This window comes from Pogona vitticeps, chromosome 2 (genome assembly GCF_051106095.1).
Source record: "Pogona vitticeps strain Pit_001003342236 chromosome 2, PviZW2.1, whole genome shotgun sequence".
NCBI classification, from domain to species: domain Eukaryota; kingdom Metazoa; phylum Chordata; class Lepidosauria; order Squamata; family Agamidae; genus Pogona; species Pogona vitticeps.
This window is the reverse complement of record NC_135784.1, coordinates 69,479,896-69,499,540: the sequence shown is the minus strand read 5'-3', so window position 1 is coordinate 69,499,540 and position 19,645 is coordinate 69,479,896. Positions and strand designations below refer to the sequence as shown.

General features: G+C 40.9%; 1 protein-coding gene across 13 annotated transcripts in view; it reads right to left on the bottom strand.

The window, feature by feature from the left end:
- The window catches only part of WNK2 (WNK lysine deficient protein kinase 2), a 168,758-nt gene that overhangs the window by 9,055 nt on the left and 140,058 nt on the right, over positions 1-19,645 (bottom strand). For 6 of the 13 annotated variants that reach the window (XM_020803660.3, XM_078385352.1, XM_078385344.1 and 3 more), the window contains one exon: positions 3,899-6,165. The exons of 3 other annotated variants lie outside the window; for them this stretch is intronic. In XM_020803660.3, coding sequence (XP_020659319.3) covers positions 5,815-6,165 — 351 coding nt within the window. In that variant the 3' untranslated portion in view covers positions 3,899-5,814. Of the gene's footprint in view, positions 1-3,898; positions 6,166-19,645 lie in introns of those variants that run through there. 4 more of the 13 variants (XM_078385345.1, XM_078385348.1, XM_078385349.1 and 1 more) reach the window with 2 other exon arrangements.

The window sequence follows — 19,645 nt, the reverse complement described above, 5'->3', positions numbered from 1 at the left end:
GCCTCCAGAGATGGTCAGGTGGAGGAGAGGAAATTGCCTGTCCTTTCCCCAAATGAGATGATGAAGCCGCAAGCCAGAAAGAGAGCTGGCTTCACTATGATACATCCATCAGATGACATCCCGGGGTCAACCGAGTGGCCAATGACCGCCAGACGACGGAAGAGGTTGCGGAGGAAGGAGCCTGTGAACGTCAGATAGACTCCTGAGTGCCAGCAGTCGTATGTCCAGCTGAAAGAGGCGGTAACATCCGGACCAGTCTTCATTACACCTGGTTACCACTGTGGGTCCACCTTCATTTCAAATGCTGTGAAATATGGACTTGGTGCACTGATGACTGCGAGAGAGAGCATGCTTTGGACATTGATAACCTGGACTTTGCAAAAGAGACTCAAATCTTGCCTCGAAAGCCAAATGACTGACGGAAGAGGACTGGACAGTTGTAATTGTCATTGAAATTTGCATATGGACAGTAACGTGCTTTAATATTGCAGGACTATGAGGTTAAGGCAGTCAAAGGGACAATGAACTGTGTCGCTGACGCCTTATCCTGAAGACCCGACGACGACGGCTGAACGAACATGGACTCTTAAAATATAACTAAGTGTAAAAGTATAAAATGTATTGTTGTTGCATTATTATGTGTGTATATAAATATGCAATTGTTTATTTACAATGTAAGTATATTTTAAAGATATAGTTATGCATAAATGTTTTAATATGGTTGTGGTAAGTGTTATAATGTGGTATGCAATGTTTTGTTTTATGTGCAGTTGTTTTGGGGTGAAAAGCACCTTAGCTTTCCCCCCACAAAACAACTTTTATAAGGGGGGAGGTAATGTTACAGTAGCGGTGATGTCATCTGCCCGTCATTGCTGTGGCTGTATGTCATCTGCCAATAGCGTGCCGGGAGGTGGAACATAAGAGGGTGGAGCTAGGGTATTTAAGGGGGAGTGAATGAGGTGTGAGTCAGATAGGGACTTGATAGGGTCTGGTTAGGGACTTAGGGCTTGTACATGTTGTGTAGTACTGTGCTATATATATAGAGTGAAGGTCTGAGAGAGAATGTGTGTGTGGGGTACTTTATTATTACTGATTGCCTTTTATTTTAGTTGATAAAGTGATTTACCATTCCTTTTGTTCTTACCAATAAACATAAGTTGTTATTTTAAAAATCATACTTTTGTCTGAAGAGTTTTATGAGGGAATGGTTGGTGGCAGCATGAATAAAGTGAAGGTGTGAGAGTGACGTGGCAGCTCCTTTGTGACATGAGAGGAGGCTGTCACAGTGACTATTTGCATAAAAGTAGTAGTTATCTACATTGAAGACAATCTGAACACAAATTTTGGCAGACTGTTCCAGTATTTTAACAAGGTAAAACATTTGAAGACTAACTTTGTGATACCTTAGAGGATAACATGCTTCATTTGACATAAGCTGACACCTACTTATAAGAACTTTGTTATTGTCTACTGTCGTGAGCCTTTTTAAAATGGATACCCACCACCTCCTCAAGAATGATAGAACCCCTATATCTGTGTCTTCCTGTGAATTAAAAATAGCTTCAGGTGACTTAAATTTCAGTTGTTACTTGGTGGGGGGAGCACACACAACCATAGATGGTTCTGCTTTGATCTTTAAAACCTGTAGCTTATTCTTGAGTTTATACTTTTTCACCAGCTGGGGGATGACAAACAGGTAAGTGATAATATCAGAACCGCATACAACCAACTAAATTGGGCTGCATCTAAAGTGGTATCAAAGTGCTACAACTGTGTGGTACACATACACTCTCAGGTCAGGATAACAGTTAAATTTTCAGTTTTCCCACAGAATGGATGAAAAATGACAAGCCGGTTTGCAGTCGGCTGCGGAAAGGCAGCTGATGAAAGCTTCCACTCAGTCCTACCCTGGAAGTACTGGAACCTATTTTCCCTGTGAAATATGATGCTGCCAATGAAATATGACAGTAGTGTTTAAATTGGAGAATTCTTACAATATATGCTGCTGATGTGGATGCATGGCTAACTTGCTTATGACATTCTTTGATGGTGAAACTACCCAAATTTTTGGAAATTACTCTTGACTAACCTAAGATTATCAGGCTTCCATATCAGCAGTGAGTAGTACCTAATAATAACTTGCTTAGCATAATGGTGAGGTAATCAACACCTCTTTTAAAGACTCCTCTTTAACTGTGGATGGCAACACTGGTTGCCTTCTATTGCAATGGCATGCATTTTAGATATGTCTACCCATCTAGTTTTTATAAAGCAGTGGGACCATGATATGATCTATTATATTCAACTATGTTTTAATAAGACTGGTTGATAGGACCAGTGAGGAAATTACCGTGGTACAGGCTTTTGTGTGTTTGTTTTTGCCACTTCTCAAGGGATATTTGCATTCTGATTCCAGACTCTAAGAAGCACTGATACAGACACAAGTGAGTACTTGTTTCGAACCTTAAAGATGTCAAAAAAAGCAGTATCTTGAGATCTTCCCAAAGACCTGAGGCCTATGAAATCCTGCAGGGCACCAGATGGTTTTCTTTTTCCATTACAATGGGCATAAGAAGCAGTTGGATAAGAACACAAGTGAGGTACTATACCTGCCATCTGAGCACTTATTTGTTGATTGCTGATAAGCTGACTGAACACAGCACAAATCAATGCTGAAGAGAAATGGCTGACAAATCTTCTGGGTTGATAGGAAAGAGTGATATTCATCATTCTTTTCCCCTAATGCTTCTTGTCTTCGGATGAGGTTCTAGGCCAATGAGAATAGCATAAGAATTTTTTTCCACAGCCATGGTGTTCGTTACTTGTGTAGGTCCAGAACTGCCTGTGGCACACTTTATCTGAGGCTGCTTCGATGACTGAATGGAGCAAAAATGGGCAAAATGAGAGTCCAACATATTTTAGTTTAGTTTTTGGACTGCAATTTCCATCAGCTCTTAGCTTGCATAGCCAATGGGAGGAATGCTGGGAGTTGCAGTCTGACAATACCCAGAGGCCACCTAAACCATCTTGGAAGCTCTAGCCTCTAAAACCATCTTGGCTTAGAGGCCAGACCTCTGAGTGAGCCCCTCCCTTGAGGCAGCTGACCAGACGCTTGCCATACTGACGCTCTTTAACCTCCTGGGAAAAATTTAGATGTCTGATTTAGTCTTATAAATGGCTAAATCTCAACAAAACGCAGCTGGAAAAAAAGGTTGATCTGAAAATAACAACAGCCAGATACTCAAGTGAACTTCCATGGGCTCCTATGGCCCACCTCCTCAGATGCAAGAAAGGTTTTAAAAGGCAATCTTTCCCAGCACCCTTGATTTTAAAAAAAATACCCTTATGAATAAAAAGAAACCATATGAGTCACACCTTGCTGCTCTGGCTCAAAGGCTACAGAGGGGCCTAAAATCACTCCTAGAAACACTCAAAGGATTGTAAACAAAGGAGAAATGAGGTGCACAGATGCATGCATCTTGTTTACAACCTGATTGTGTATGCCAGGACCTCTGCATGTGCATTGACATTTGAAGCAGGTTAACTTGAAGTGCCAGACCATAACAGGAGTAGTGGACCTGCAAAACTGCTATGCTTCATGTCAAGGAATGCTGGGAGCTGCTGTCCAGTAACACCTGAAGCCCCACCCTTTGGTCAACCTGGTTTAGAGGTCACAGCTCTGAATGCAGCCCCTTGAGGCAGCCAATCAGTTGCTCGCAGTGCATTGCTACTGACTCTTGGCATGCCCTCTGTTAGGGCAACTTTTGTTACGAACTGGCTGAATGTGATGCCTTCAAAAATAGGTTGAAGCCTGTAACTACAAGGGATAGAACACGAGGTCTCTAACGTCCTGTGAGGTTTGTGAATTTTAGCAACAGACTAGGTTTTCCACAAAATATTCAAGCACAAAAATGTTTATTTTTCTCTCTCCTTTTCTTCAGTATATACAATTTCTTGGGAGTGAGTGTTAGTGTCACTCACTGTTAGTATACAAGGGGCGGGGCTATACAACAGGCAATAGCAACAAACCAGAGGCTTCAGTGCAAGCAGAGAGGGAAATGCTGAGAACAGATGTTCCATGTTTTGCTCGTAAAGCATACAGACATGAATTGAAAAAAAAACACCTCAAACAAATGAAAGATAGATGGTACAGAGAACAGAATTTGCTTACTACAGTTACAGTTTGCCCAGGCAGAAGACTGCATAATGGTCTACAAAATTCAATCTTGATCAAATTGATGGAGTACTGCAAATTCAATGGTACCAACAAAATACTGGAGACTCTTCTTAATCTTCAAAGTACAATTGAACCCTACAATTCACAAATTGGCAGCCCAAGACAGCTCTACCCATTCAGTAGGTAGGTGAAAAATACTGCCATTGTAAATAAGGTGGTGGTGGTAGATGTTGCCTTCAGCTTGACCATGATCATGGGTTGCTGATGCATGTCACTAGGCTTGTCTTTGTAGTTTTCCCAACTCCACTTCCACAAGAAAACAGAAATGTATGTCTCTCAAATCAACTTTTGTTGTTGTTGCTGTTGTTTTTTCTTAATCATGATGATGCAGATTCTACATACTATAAAGTGAATGAAACAGAGGGGTAGTGGGGAATATAAGCCAATTCCATCTGCAGTGGAAGCTGAGTTCAAACATTATTGTTATAATTTTTTTAAGGGAACAAGAAAGTTTCACATTTAATTCAATTTCAGGGAGAACACTTCTAGCACACCAAGAACAAGTGTTGCTTTGAACTGAGACCACAGATGGAATAAAAACAGGTGACATGCACATGAAGTTCAGTACTTACATAGTTCTCTTAGCAACTTTGGGTAGGGGATCTCCTATAATTAAGATTTTGATTAGGCTTATTTCACATATGAAACATGCATGGACTTTTCATTTAGCTACAGTAAATTAACAGATTGGTACAGAATGGAGAACTGTTGCAGCTAAATGAGAGAGAATGAGAGAGAGAGAGAAAAAAAAATCTGGTTGCCAAATTTGCTTTGTCAAAGGAAAAGAGAAGTTGTTATTTGTACCAGCTATTCTGGAAAAACTGCATAACAACTTGAGCTGCACTGCCCAAAGCTATTACCTGCATATTATATACAACTTTCTTTCAAACTCTTGTAAATGCTCTTATTGTAAAACAGTGGTAATAACTGTATTACTCTTCTTTCACTCAAAAGAGGATTTCAATTAATGTGGATAAATAACTCACCCTGAAAACACTTAAACCACCCATTTTATTTATTTATTTATTTAATTTATATGCCGCCCACACTACCCAAAGGTCATCATTCAATCACCACTTAAAATAAAAGCATTTACAGGAGAAAATGAAACAAATCTCATCAGGAGTTTCAAGTGTAAACCTTCAATATCATATTTATTGCAAATAAACAAAAACTTTAAGTCACACAAGCAAATTGTAAATAAAATACACATTTTGACTATTATTATTATTTTACATCTTTCCAGCAAGACCTGAAAAGCTTGAATTCAAGGCACTATACCCCTGCAGGATTAATACAGTTGTCTGAACCATCAATTCAAGTACATTTCAATATCGAAGGTTCACCAAAACACAAAATAAAGACTCTTCAGCAATGAAGGAAAAGCAAATATTGCCATAATGACAAACGAATTGGTGTGAAAACATTTCACAGTGATTGCCTGATGCAGTGTATGGCTGGGTTGCACTAGCAAGGTCTGAACTGCGCGCCAGCAGTAAGCACGTCCTGCATATGGGCTTGAACGCTCTGCGTTTACAGTTGGAAACCATCATCAGCTATGGAGAGGCGGTACAAAGCTAGGTTATTCTCAGTTTGGTGCCTGGTCGGCTGAGAACGGGTTGCTGCAGTGGCCCGGGAAAGAGTTGGAAGCTATTTTTGCCCAGACCTGGAAACTCTCCAAAGCTCTGACCACTTGCAAGTCCAGATTGTGCTGCCAGGCCCGACCACTGCACACCAAAAACGGGCGTAGGGAAAACTCCTCCGTACTGACCAAGAGGCATCGCAAAAGGTTTTACTGGGCCGGAAAGTATAGTACCTGTCACAGGCACTGGCATAGATGGTGAAACTCCAGGAGTTAATGCTGCTGGTATTGGGCAAGAAACTGGAACAATGCACTGTCTCCCCATTCCTGTTCTTACTGAATTAACCTACAAAGACAAACATAAAAAAGCACAGCTATTACGCTTGGACCCTCCCAACTGAGCAGTTACATTTAAAAAAGTGGCCATTTCTCAATCCAACGGTGCCATTCTCAGCTCTGTTCTGAGGGTATGTGCTAGCTTTGCTCCCTCCAGTGGCTGAGAATGTGAATGAGGGGTTCAATGCAGAAACCCTGCCATTATTGTGCCATCATTTCTAACACTGGACTCCCCTAGGTTTCAACGGAGGGAGAGGGAGATAAATTCTTTGGCCAGCCTACATCTCAAATGAATGCTAGGCACTATGGTGCCTCACACAAATCACCAACAACATTACTACTCCATCAACATGTTGGAAGTGATAACAAGACAGCACTCCCCTTCGTTGAAAATATTGATGACAAACTACGGATATATTTCCAACAACATTTTCTGCAACATGTGTGAAGACTGCATGCCTGTGCACACGGTTAGCAGTCTGAAAAGCCAACAGCTCCCATAATACTCCAAAACATAAATTGAAAATATGGAACAAGGAAGTTAATTCTCCCCTTTTCTGCCAATATTCTTTAAATATCTTGCCAGTCAGACTATTCTTGTCGATGCCAGAACACACGTGCATGCAAGACACACACACACACACACACACACACACACACACACACACACACACACACAGAGAGAGAGAGAGAGAGAGAGAGAGAGAGAGAGAGAGAGAGAGCCTTCCACTGAGTAGTTCAGTTTCACTCAAAATATCTAACCACTGCAGATCTGGATGAAAGAGGCTTCTTTTCTCAACACACAGAGCAGCTGATCCTCAGAATTAGGAGCTTAAATGAAGACCAAAGGCCTCCAAAAGCAAAGCAATTATTGAACAACCACCTGTCTAGTTGCCTCCATGGATTTGTTAAGCAGGTTTTAATTTCGCACACGCTTTACAGCTCCTGAATTTATTCCGCTAAGTCAGCACAAGCTCTTGGATGATGCTTCTTTCGGGCAAATTCCACTGTCTATAGGGTCAAACTGAAATTACACCCAAGAGATTCAGTGTGAGTATTATTAAGGCATAAAAGGTACATAAATTTGTTAGACATTGCAAGGGGAGGAAGCATAATTGCCTGCAAAGGGTTGGTTTTTGTTCTTTTTTGAAAGCGGATTAACTGCAATTCTTTCCATGTCTGCTCAGAAATAAGTCTCATGGGTTCAATGGGACCTAGTACCAGGTAAGGGTTGTTGGAACTGCAGCCTTAGGTTCATTGTGGGACCTGCTGTGTGGTTTCAGGGCTATCTGAGAGCCAGGCAAAAGCAACAGTTTGCCCTAGGCCTCCACAATGCCAGGGATTCTTGCCTCAGCATCCATGAAGAGCCTTGGCTCCTGCCTTAGTCCTGTCACATGGCTAAGCAGAGCCTTACCTTAAAAGTGGCAGAACTTGGAAGTTACTAGTCACATGTAATATAGTTACTGGCAATTAGTTAATTGGGTGATGAGTACTGAAACTCATTTTTCTCATAGTTACTTTATGAGACCACAGGTAACACATTACTTAGGTGCAATAAGTACCACCTAGTTATCTTCAGAAGTTAAATGCTAAGGATAATTTGACAGAAGGTTTTCAGGTTGAATGCATTTTCTTATCAATCCTCAGTGGCGAGAAAGCTATTCTTTCATTTTGTTTTTAGCATTTTTATAAATGGGGAGTCAATGTAGTGTAGTGGATAAAGTGTCAGATTAGGGTTTAGGACACTAGGACTGGGTTCAAAGCCCCATTCAGCCACAAACAATCAGTGGTAAAACTACACCTTAAGTATCTCACACCCTCAAAAACCCTACTAAGTCATCTTAAGTCAGAATCACGCCACAGCACACCACAGCTTTTTATAATTATTTCCAGGAGACAACATCAGTTCTGGGCACTAGAGGAAGCCGGAGAGCATTAGCTTGTATTTTTCATGCCTTCTGTCAACAGCAATGTAACATTGTTTCATGGAACTATAACAAACTTCCCAGAAGTAAAGAGAAATGCAACTAATTCCTTTCAACATGTCACATTCTGAGCCAGGTGTGGGGACGGTTGAGGCAGGGCCTCAACATCACAGCTGCACCAATGCTCTGCATCCTCAACCCTGGGGCCCAGGGATTTGAAGCTCAATTGCTACAATCAATTTATTTTATATGGATGAAGCATAGTGAGCCAAAAAAGGAATTCTCTCTTGCCTGTACATTGAATCAAGTGTTATAATACGTGGGCAGCCTAACTATATGGATTTGGGAGGAGTTGCTTTATCACAGGCAAATGGCTTTGGCTTCTTTTCCTCTGGTATTTTCACGCTTGCCTGCAGAATGCTGCTGGACAGTCCACAGCTGTTGCCACCCAGTCCAGTGTCCTTCCTTATGGGTACTGGCAGGAGGACCTGAATCCCTGGATCCTCGAAGGGAAGACAATGGTGCTGTTCCCCAGCCAGCGAGAACATCTCCTCTGGCAGGTGATGTTGGAGTTCAAGGAACCCGTGAGCTTAGCATGTGATGTTTCTTTATAGGCTTATTGTTTCACATCAGCACTCTAGTGCAAGGATTTATTGTTTCAGTGTGCACCAACTTTCTATACCCTTAATTGTCTTCCAAAAGAGACAGTGCACCATGAATGTTTAGCCCCTTGTTGGAAAATAAACTGATGTGGACCAATGATCTTTTGCTATGTATCAGCTATACATTCTGCTTCTGCAGATGAGAGCAATTAACTTTTTCCATTTTCCAGTAGCTGACCAGGTATCTACCCAGTCTAGGTTCCTGGTAGGAAATTGGGAGCATAATAACCCTGTAGATATAAGGTTCCCTTTTGAAGGCAACCGGATTCCATATAAACAAAGGGTAAAGCAAAAGTGTGCTGCTTGTTTACTGACCCATAGTGCTTAGAGCAGTCTCTGGGCAGTTTATACCTTTAATTATGCAGGCTACACATTATAAATGCCCCCTTGTGAAAAGCCAGAAGGACAATCACGCATGCAATGCACCTTTGCATGCACAGTAAAAGCAAATGGGATTTCAGGAAGAGTTACCCAGCAGAGAAGCTAGGTGTCACTTGTAACACATATTTCAAGTCTAAGGACAGCTGACAAATTTATTTTCATATAAACAGTCCCTCTTCTCTATTGCAAGCCCTGTTTACTACAATCCAGTCACATTGTATGGGTTCTGCAGCTCCTCTGCATCATATTATTATGGTTGCTGCAATTTCTGGTTTGGACACCAGAGCACTATGTAATGGCTTCTGCATTACCGTCAAGTGTCAGTCTTTGCTAGTGGGGCATTTCCACACTAGTCTTTCAGATCCGTTTCCATGTAGCTTTTTATTTTACTGCTTCTGCCATTCTAAAAGGTTTCACTATCCCCTGCTTCTTCTAGTTTGGTTTGAGGAGGCAGTTCCCATTTTCTCATGGCTTTGATGCCAAGATAGCATGGCACGTTAGCCATGTCCTTGGTCTCGGAGTTTTGACCGAGCCTGCATATGATTTTACGATGGTCCACTTGACTGCAGCAGTAACAATGTCATCCAATATATTAGGAAGTAATCCCATTGACCTTCTCTTTTTTCTAGAATAAATGAAGAGGTCTGTCTCACTTTGGCTGAATGCTTCTTTTATGAGGCCTTGGTGGACATTGTCATTCCAGGCCCTCACAACCAGATTGGAATATATAAATATGTTTGTGGGGCACGACATACCTATGCCAATCCATACATGTTTTTCTTTATGCCATCATATAGGAAGGTTGTCTTTAGGTTCAGCTGATATACCTACATCTCATGTTGGCTGCTGCCCCAAGGAGAGTTCTTACGCTTCATCAGTGGAACAAATAACTGGTGTTCCTGGCCACATTTTTGCAAATATCTCTTGTCAAAAAAGTATCTGTTTTGGCCTCATTTCTAGGTTATTTGGCAATGTCTACCCACCAGATGTTTGTTTGTTTGTTTGTTGTTTTTACTGAATAGGAGAGTATCCAGGATAGCTGTCTGTTGTCTTGCTTGACCTTCTAGACTCTGACCCTAGTCTCTAACCAAGACCAGCACAGTTGATTGTGTTGGGTAGCTTGCCCACTGTCATGTCTTCTCTTGCCTCTTTTGCTTGGTGATGTTTTTCCTTTAGCAGTGTCCATTTTTCAGAGTTTTGCTGGTGTTACATTGCTTGATATCAAACTGCCACTGAAGTCAGCACTGTAGCATTAATATAATATTAATATATATGTTAGGCTGGAAAATTCTGTACCCCTCTACCCTGTGTGTGCCCTACTGTCCCTTCTGCCAGTTTTATCCATTTTTTAATTTATGTGGCACATTTAGGCTCTGTAGCCAAAAGCTCTGGTGTGTCCTTTGCTGGGTGTTGACCGAGGCAGTTTCTTATACATGTTTCTACTTGGTTTTGATGTCAATCATGTCTGAAACAACTGTGATCTTTTTTTTCTTTCTTTCTAAAATTCACTTGAAAGGCCTGCATCCAATAACATACTTCTCAGCATTCCTATCATAGCCTGGTTCTCTTGTTTTATTAACCTATTTTGTTTTGGTGGCAGCAATATTGTAGTGCTCTGGTGCCTTTTTGCTTGAAGTATGTGTGTTTCATTTCCCCTGTACTTCCACCCTTGGCCTATTTAAATCATGCCAAGTTGTTGCTACCCGTTTGCTGCTACAAATTATTTCAGCTTGTCCGGTGTTCCATTCTTGATGTTTATGGAAGGCATACAGGTGTATCCAAAGTTGTCATCAACAAACATTATGAAATACCTTTTCCCAGTAAGATTCAGTATCTTTACTGTCCCATGCTGGTCACTGCAGATTCGCTCCAAAAGCTGTCTGCCTCTCTTTTGGCTGCTCTTAGGCAGAAAAGTATGAGGCTGTCTTGGCTTTGATGCAGCCTATGGGCTTCTTCTGTGTTGGGCATGTTGATATCATCAAGTTCTCTACAAGATCCTTGTCTACATGTTCATTTATTTTCTCAGCAGATTTTGTGCCGCAGGTATCATTGATGTGGACGCATTTGTCATGGAAAGCTTGGCTAGCTCATAGGGCTTCCTCATCTCCCACTCACAAGCTTCTAGAGTAAGTTCTGCAACCCGATTCCCTAGAATCTAAATGAAGGACTCATTGCCATGCAAGTACATTTCACAGTCCTTACAAGGAAGCTGCAGAGTTTTAAGTGTCTTTCTAGGCCAGGCATGTACTAGATAGCATCCATGAGGGTCCTCTATCTGCCTCTGGACGGAAAGGTACTACTCAGACATTGCTATCCTGATCCCCTTTTCTCACTAGTGAAGGCAGCTTGATCTTTGGTAATGTACTCAGTTTCTGTGAAAATGCATTTGTCATTGATTATGCATCTCCCAGTCAATTTGATGCATCAGCCTGAAGATCTTCTTCCTTCAGTAGTGTCGAATCACCCAATTAATCCCTCCATTCTCTGGATTTTGTGTGTGGGTCACCTTTTCTTTTTCTTCCTTTTCTTTTTTGCTATTCCATTGTGCCTCCTTATTGTATTGTTCAGTTTTCTGGACTGCATGACAACTCTTAGGTGTCTGGCTTTCTTGCAGCAAAGAACATACTGGTTTCTGGCCTTGGTATTGTGGCTTTGCCTGTACTGACAGCTCCCCATCCATCTAAATTTCTTTTCTGTATCCCTCTGTCAGCTCACCACATAGCAATTGCAGTCTCCATTCTGTTTCTGATACAGTCATGCAGGGAGACAGTTCAATAGCACTGCAACACAATTTGCCATTTACTTCTTTTCTTCTTTCTTGAAATGTCACCCAACTTCCAGCATGGTTTTCATATCCTCCTACATATCCCAGCTCCTCTGGTGCCTCATTCTGTATAATTTACACAGCAGAGCAGGGACAGTTTGCAGTTTAGCCATATACTTTTGTGCAGTGCAGTACAAATACTTTCTGCTGTGTCTTCTTTTCTCATACAGTGACCACATTCTGTGGAATAACTAATAGCGGCCATTGCTAGCCTGTGTGTGTTTTTTTTTAAAAAATTCAAATTTCTTGGGCTGCCAGCTTGTCTGTGTTGCTCATTTCCTAAAAATCATCTATGGAGAGGATCATTGCTATCTTAAAACTTCTAGATCAGGTAAATTCCCTAGTTCAGCTTTCCTATCCCCTTCTTGGTTTAAGTCTGAGCTGCCTCTCAATTTCCTGAGAGACCATTATGAACATTTTTTTTCCTTAGATCCAGTCTTGTCCACACACAGCAAGGTGTTCCTCGGTCCATAATTACTTAGTGTGAGGGATTAAACAATTGGGGTTTATGATGTGAAAGCTTGGCAACACACATTTTATTTTGTAGTCTAGAGATGGGCAAGAACCACCAGTTCAGCGGTTTGTTTACTAGTCGAACAGTTGTTCCGTGGTTCAGCAAGTTGCCTCCTCCAGCAGGTGACCCAGCTTCCCTGCCCCTCCTCCTCCAGGTGCTGCCTCTGAGTGGGCACCCTCTGAAGGGGGTGGGGCATGGAAATGCTAAATACCTGGTGGTTCATGCTCATCTCTAAAAGATTAAATATTTTACTTGCAGATAAGGACCAAAAATATCAAACAAAAATTACTTTTTTTATATATTGTGGCCAAAATCTTGTTGTTTAGCACAGTAAATTAGATTAAGCAGTTTACTATGCTAAAGTAACTCACAATTAGTGTAGGAATGTTTGATTCAATGTAACATGGAAGATGTGACTTGCTGAATACCCACTGATTCAATGGGTCTTCTGTAGTGCAATTTACTGTGCTAAGGAACAGAATTTTAGCTAGTAAATCCAGATTAAAGAAGACTTCTTTAGCCCAGTATCTTCACCCTTGTGACCCTTGACATCTGGTGCACCAAGGACAGTTGGTTGGGTTTTTAGATTAGGCATCCTTCAGTCTCATGGGACTATGAATACGTGCTCTGTATGGGGGACTTGGAACAGCATCTGGTGTGGCTGAGAAGGCCAATTCGAGAGTGACAATCCCTTCCACACTGAAGACAAATACAATCTGTCCCCTATCCAGCTCGCTGGTTTTGCTGCTTTCAGGGTTGCCTCTTTGCCTCAGCCTGCTGGACAAGGGTGTCTTCAAATTGGGAGAGGCCATGATGCACCACCTGCCTCCAGGCTGAACGCTCAGATGTCAAGGTTTCCCATCTGTTGAGGTCCATTCTTAAGGCCTTCAGATCCTGCCTGTAGATATCCTTGTATTGCAGCTGTGGTCTCTTTCTGGGGCAATTTCCCTGCACTAATTCTCCATACAGGAGATCTTTGGGAATATGACCATCAGCCATTCTCATGACATGCCCAAGCCAATGTAGACTGTTATGACTTGAGTAACAAAAACAACTGTTTGCTTAAAAAAATTACTTAACCAAATTTCTGTCCCACCCATCTAGTGGCAATCCTTGAGTTGCTCCTCTTATTTTGGGTGTGCTCCCCTGTCATCTATTTTGGGTGTGCTCCCCTTACTATTCTAGTAAGGGGGTCACCTCATTCCACAGACAAAAAACTAGCAGTATATTTTTCTGCACAATAGGGCCACAGCACGAGTGGTTAGGATATTGTCATGTTCCTAGGGGATTCAGCAGGCGAAAGTCCAAGAAGCTATTCCAAGGTCAGAAGTCCAGGAGATACAAAACAGATGTCAAATCATCAAAGCCAAAACACAAACCGTAGTCAGAAGTCAGAGTCAGAAAGCCAAGGGTCAAGAGAACAAGGTTAAAGATAAGCAGGAGTGTGGATACCAGCCAGAAAATTGACTTGTTGCTTCCACAAGCTTCCAAGCCTCTGGGTACAAATTATATAGCAGCAATAATCATCTAATTCCTAGAAACATTCCATCCTGTTAAAACTCAGGACTGGTCGACCTGATGTTCCTATGAAAAGCATTCATGCAAGCCTCAGACCCCTGTGTTGTGAGTCTCTGCCGAAGTTTATCTCTCACTCTGGTTAGTGGGGGAGGAGAATCTGGCAGTGATTAAGCTGACTGTGGTACCTACCTACCTACCTACCTACCTACCTACCCACCCACCCACCCACCCACCCATCCATCCATCCATCCATCCATCCATCCATCGGATTTCTATCCCGCCCGTCTAGACCAGGTCTACTCTGGACAGTTTACAAATGTAAAATGTAATTCCCCAATTTAATTGCCCAGCATTTTCCTCAGCTGTAATTAACCCCTCTGATACCAGATCTTCTTTGGCTGAACTCATGACAGATATAGATTCAGTTCAGTCCCATTTAGAGCAAGCCTGGCCAAAGTGAGGCTCTCCTGAATGTTGTTGGACTACAATACCCATCAATCCTAACCATAATAGCAAAAAGTAAAGAATGTTTGCAGTTGCAGTCCAACAAAATCTGGAGATCCACATTTCTGCCATGGGAAGAAGAAGTCTTGTCTACAAAACACATAACAGCAAGTGGTATGAAATTATTATTGGCTTCTCCCCTTTTTAAGTATGTATTTAAAAGTGAGAATGGCAATGGTTTTTTGATTTTGCAGAATATTCAATGGCCACAAAACATACAGAAAATACAAGCAAGTTTGATTGGTTATTTTCATTAATTACTGGCTGAGACATTACAAAGGAAGTACACAGATAAATATAACCATGAAAATAAGCATGTTTTTCCTTTTTGTTAAGAAATGTTGAAAATATTTTTCACCAAATGTTGTTATCTGCTTTCCCCTAATTTGGTAAGGCCAACTAGTGTCAGAGAAGACTGTTTTTCTTCATTGAATTGGCTGACAGCGCTCTGTTTAGGCATTTTTAGCTTACAACCCTAGCTCCTCAACCACCTGAGCCCATCAAGCCAATGATTCATCTACAGTTGTTTACACCACTGACCAGAGAGCAAGACTGTGATGTTCTCTCCTATATCTGCTGCTCTCACCAGCCATAGCAGCTACACTTTCCTGGCATCCTTGTGGTTTCTATACATTCTATTCACCACTAGTCTGAAAGACAAGGTATGGAGATTTATTTCAAAGGAATGCATTTATGTAAGTATACTTACAGTTGCAGGGGCCCATCTACTTTAGTTTTGCTTATTACTACTAATCACAAACCTGGATGTGGAGGAGACGGATTCTTGAACAACTGTGTTGTTTGAAGGCCTCACTGATAGCAGTAGAATGGTCACCCATATATAGCTTTTGGTTTATTTGTTTCTTCAATTTATATACCACCCATCTGACCAAGGCCCATTCTTGTATGTGGGGATTTTCTCACAGATATATGGGCAGCCATTCTTTCTTACCATTTCCGCCTGAATTGTTTTGCAGCTCCAGATGGTGAAGCTACTGTCAGAAAAACCCAGGGGCAGGGAAGTATACTAGATACTGTTTGGGATCCTGTGACTTTAATTTAAATGTAATTTAATTCCCTCTAAATGCCTAGTTCTCCTTCTAGGGAAGGAAGTCTAGGCTGGATGCTCATGTTTCAGTATCCTTATACTGGGATACTCTCTTATGACATACTAATAAGCACTGTTCACTTGGTGTCCCTCTGCCGATAGACTGTATCCATCTCCGAAATGGCCTGCTCCCCATTCTATTGGCAGATGCTTTCTGTCTGTGGAATGACACCATGCCCATGATGCCTCATTATTCCACTTTGCAGCATTAACTGACAAGTCAACTGAGGGTTTAAACCATCTCACATCTGCTGTGGCAAACAGTCCTTATGCCCTAATAACAAACTACTTGATGTGTATATAAGACTGCATATGCAAATGAGAACTATTTTAAAAACACACATGAATATAAAATATCTCGGACTGGAATAATATTGCCCAGGCAGTATGTTGCTCCAAATCAGGTGACTTTGAAAAGGAAATCTGAAGAAAGCAGAATGAATGGAAAATGTGCAAAGACCATCTTGAGGGCCTGGGCAAAGAAAAGGTGCAGGCAGGAAAAAGAAAGGAAGGCAGTGGGAAGGTGCAGCGTTTCTTCTGCTTTATATGGCCATGGCTGTTCTATTAGCACAGTTTCCTCTCCCACCACCTCCACCTTTTTCACTGCACTGGAGCTCTTCTCATTCCTTTCAGTCATGACCAAAATTCTTCAAGGACATGGATGCTTCTAAGTGAACCTTTCATAGAGCATCTGTCTGAGGGCTTGTAAATCACCCTGGACCTTTGAAACATAGGATCCCAGGGACTTGTATTGTTGTCCACATTACAACAGCAGCTATAATTCCTCATATGACTGTTCCCCACAATGACCAAGATCTCAAGTCTTTTCCTGAATCATAAAATCTTTTCTTGTTCAAACATTCACTTCACCTTTTGGCCATTTCATTCAAAACATTTATTTCTTCTGAGTAAATATAATTGGAATTATGCTGCAACTGAGTTTTCACTAGATTGTGCTAATTATTAAATTAAGTCTAATAATTTCTGTCCAAAAATACAAGATCTGCACACACTGTCCTATATTGTTTGCCAATCTACAATTTCCATACGATTCTTCCACCTAACCCAGCAGTATTACTTATTCTGCCTGGCAGGAACTCTATTAGTTTATATCAGATTCTAACTTGAAATGCCAAGTACTGAGCCTTCTGAACAGTCTCCCTTATAAACTTCCTCACATCTTAACAATGGATGTTACATCTGCATGCACACCTCCAACTTCATCATAACACTTGTGAGTTATTCTATAAGCAACAACCTGGTACCTCTTAGCTGGGCTACAATCCCCCATATCCCCAAAAACTAGCCATGCTGGCTGTGGCTTACAGCAGTTGTAGTCTAAAAGACTTGGACCACAGAAGGGTGCATCTTTTGTTGAGAATGGAGATACAAGTCCACATCTGAGGACATCCACTCGTATAGGCCATCCAGTAGCAAGGCTGTGTTTATCACAAAACGTAACTTCAGGCATCTTAATGAAATGCATATGACAGCTTGAATATATAACAGTCTTCCCCAGTGAGAACCCCTTTCTTTTAATTCTGACCAACGTTTTGTGATGCTCTTATAGTTTCTTTCATGTACTTCAGAAATAGTGAATTATAGATACCATTCAAGCACTACATTAATCATAAGGCAATAGGCACAGCCCTCTACCAAGCATTTGTAGACTTTTACTCCCTCTTTTTTTCTAGTTCTTCATCTTTCAATTATAAAAAAAATTCTTGCTTCCTACTCAACCGGCGAGGGCCAAGTTCAAACAGATCCACAATTCTGTCATTTTCAGTTTTAACATATTTTATAACCTAGCAATCACTGAAACCGAAACTTCCACTCTACACTGATTACCATCTTATAGTTCTTCTCCTAATTTACCTCCATCCCTTTGCATCTTTTTCTGACAAAATTATTAGAACTCAAAAGAAAACACTCTCTGCTGCAAGAAATGCCCCATGTAATACAACTGGAGGCCACTATGTGGACTGTGTAGCTCTCACAATGATTGAATATGGGATAGAACAATTTCTGTATTATGAGTTGCCCTAGCAGATAATATTTCCCTTACTTTTTGAAAACTATGTTCCATGCATACAGTACTTCATGATGATTAAAAATTGTGCATGCTGAAATGGCCAGTCTTTGCAAATGACTGACTTTTTTTAAAATAAAAAGCCCAAATCTGCACTGGCCATTTGTGTTTCATAGCCAAACTGAAAAGTGATATGGTGTACTTTATTGTAGTAATTCTTACTGCAACAGAAGCACAGATAAGTGAGTTCCTTGTCATAAAAGAAAGAAAAAAGATGAGCAGTATGCTACTTATTGTGCTTTTGATTAGGAAGTAAAACAGGACAAGAGAATTCTTATAAGCTTTTATGCAACTGATTCAAGAAGAGTCATCAGCTTTTTCAAGTAATATATACAAAGGGTTTTTTCCTTAAAGAAAGGATGATGCTGAAAGCAACAGAACCATATGTAGAATAAAAATAACACATGATGAATATATCAAATAGTGCATGGCAAAAAGAGGGACAGAAAGTACATTCGTACTAAAAACAGCATGCATTCAACTCTCATTATCAGCAGAGATTTGCCTGCAGAGTTGTCATGTATTCTGTATACATTTTTCTAAGAATGTATAGAATCTGATAGAAGAAATGGTTTCTTCTTCTGGTACAATGCTTCTCAGCCCTTTCAATTCTGTTAAGACTAGTTACAAGAGCATGAACACACTCCTTTGCAAAATCTTAGCACCAGCTTTATCATGATCCTGACAGCATCAGATGAACAAATACAATGTGTTTTTTCTCTTGTAACTGTTCTGCCCAGTTGGACAAAGGATTAGGTATAACAAAGTTTACTTCTTGCATGTAATTGTCTCACTGACATGGGAAAGAGATCCCTGGGCAAGGGGGCTTTACTATATTAAAACTCTTCTGTATTATGACAGTGCTTGTCTTCAGTTTAGCATGTGCTGGTGCTGCAACACAAGAATGATGTCATACATTTAATTTCTTCAAATAAGGAAAAGTTGTGCAAGTGTTTAGAAGAACATTCAAGTTCTGCCCAACAAGTCAGAGTTAACAGGCCATTAACAGCAATCTCAATTAGCCTAATTTATGTAAACAGCATGTTTGCAGACAGAAACTGGACTTACAGCCACTTGCCACTAATAAGGTTAAAAGCCCTCCTAAGAAACGATGCCTGAGATTCTGAGAACTTTTCCTGTAGCTAAGACAGACTCTCTATACTCAGTTCTGTTCTTTTGTTGCTTTCCTTTAATGTTACAACTAATAATCTTTTTAAAAACAAAGCGTTATAACCCTATGAGAGCTGTAACCAACGAAATAATTTTTTTTCATCAAAAATATTGTAACAGAGAACCCACTCCAACATTAAAGACGTTTCAAAAGAAAATGGGTAGATGTTTTCTAACAATATATTAGCTAAAGGAAATGAGCTCTTTCTCCTCCTATTACACAAACACATTTGTTTCTCCTTCCCATCACCATGTTTTCCTCATATAAGTTTGGATTTGCTCTTTCCTATCAATGTGAATCAAGGCCTACTGCTTTTCAGACACTGTGGAATCAAAGAAAAGCAGCAGTGGCTTGTTGGAGAAGCACAAGGAGTCAACTCTAAGGGGAAAACTGTGTTGTTTTTACAAATGGCATTTATTCATACTTTTCCTTTACCTTTAAAACTGAAACATAAAGAACTTGCTCTGAAGCAAGGAGTAGCTACCTTACATGTGCTTCAGTGTGCCTAGTGTGTTACTCATGCAGGTCTTTAAGCACGCACATAGAGCTATGATTAACAAGGTGCTGCACCAATCTACTCAACTACAGAAGATGCATCTCCCTTTTATATTGTGCACGGGGAGCATCCCTGAACTTGAAAGAGAATGGGGCCAGCTCCTGATTCCAGAAGCTATGTGTGCATACTGTGTGTGTATGATGATCACTGGCTCAAGCCAAAGTATTATTGCTTTCTATGTGCATACATGAGAGCCAGTGCGGTGCAGTGGACAAAGTGTCTGAATAGGACCCAAGAG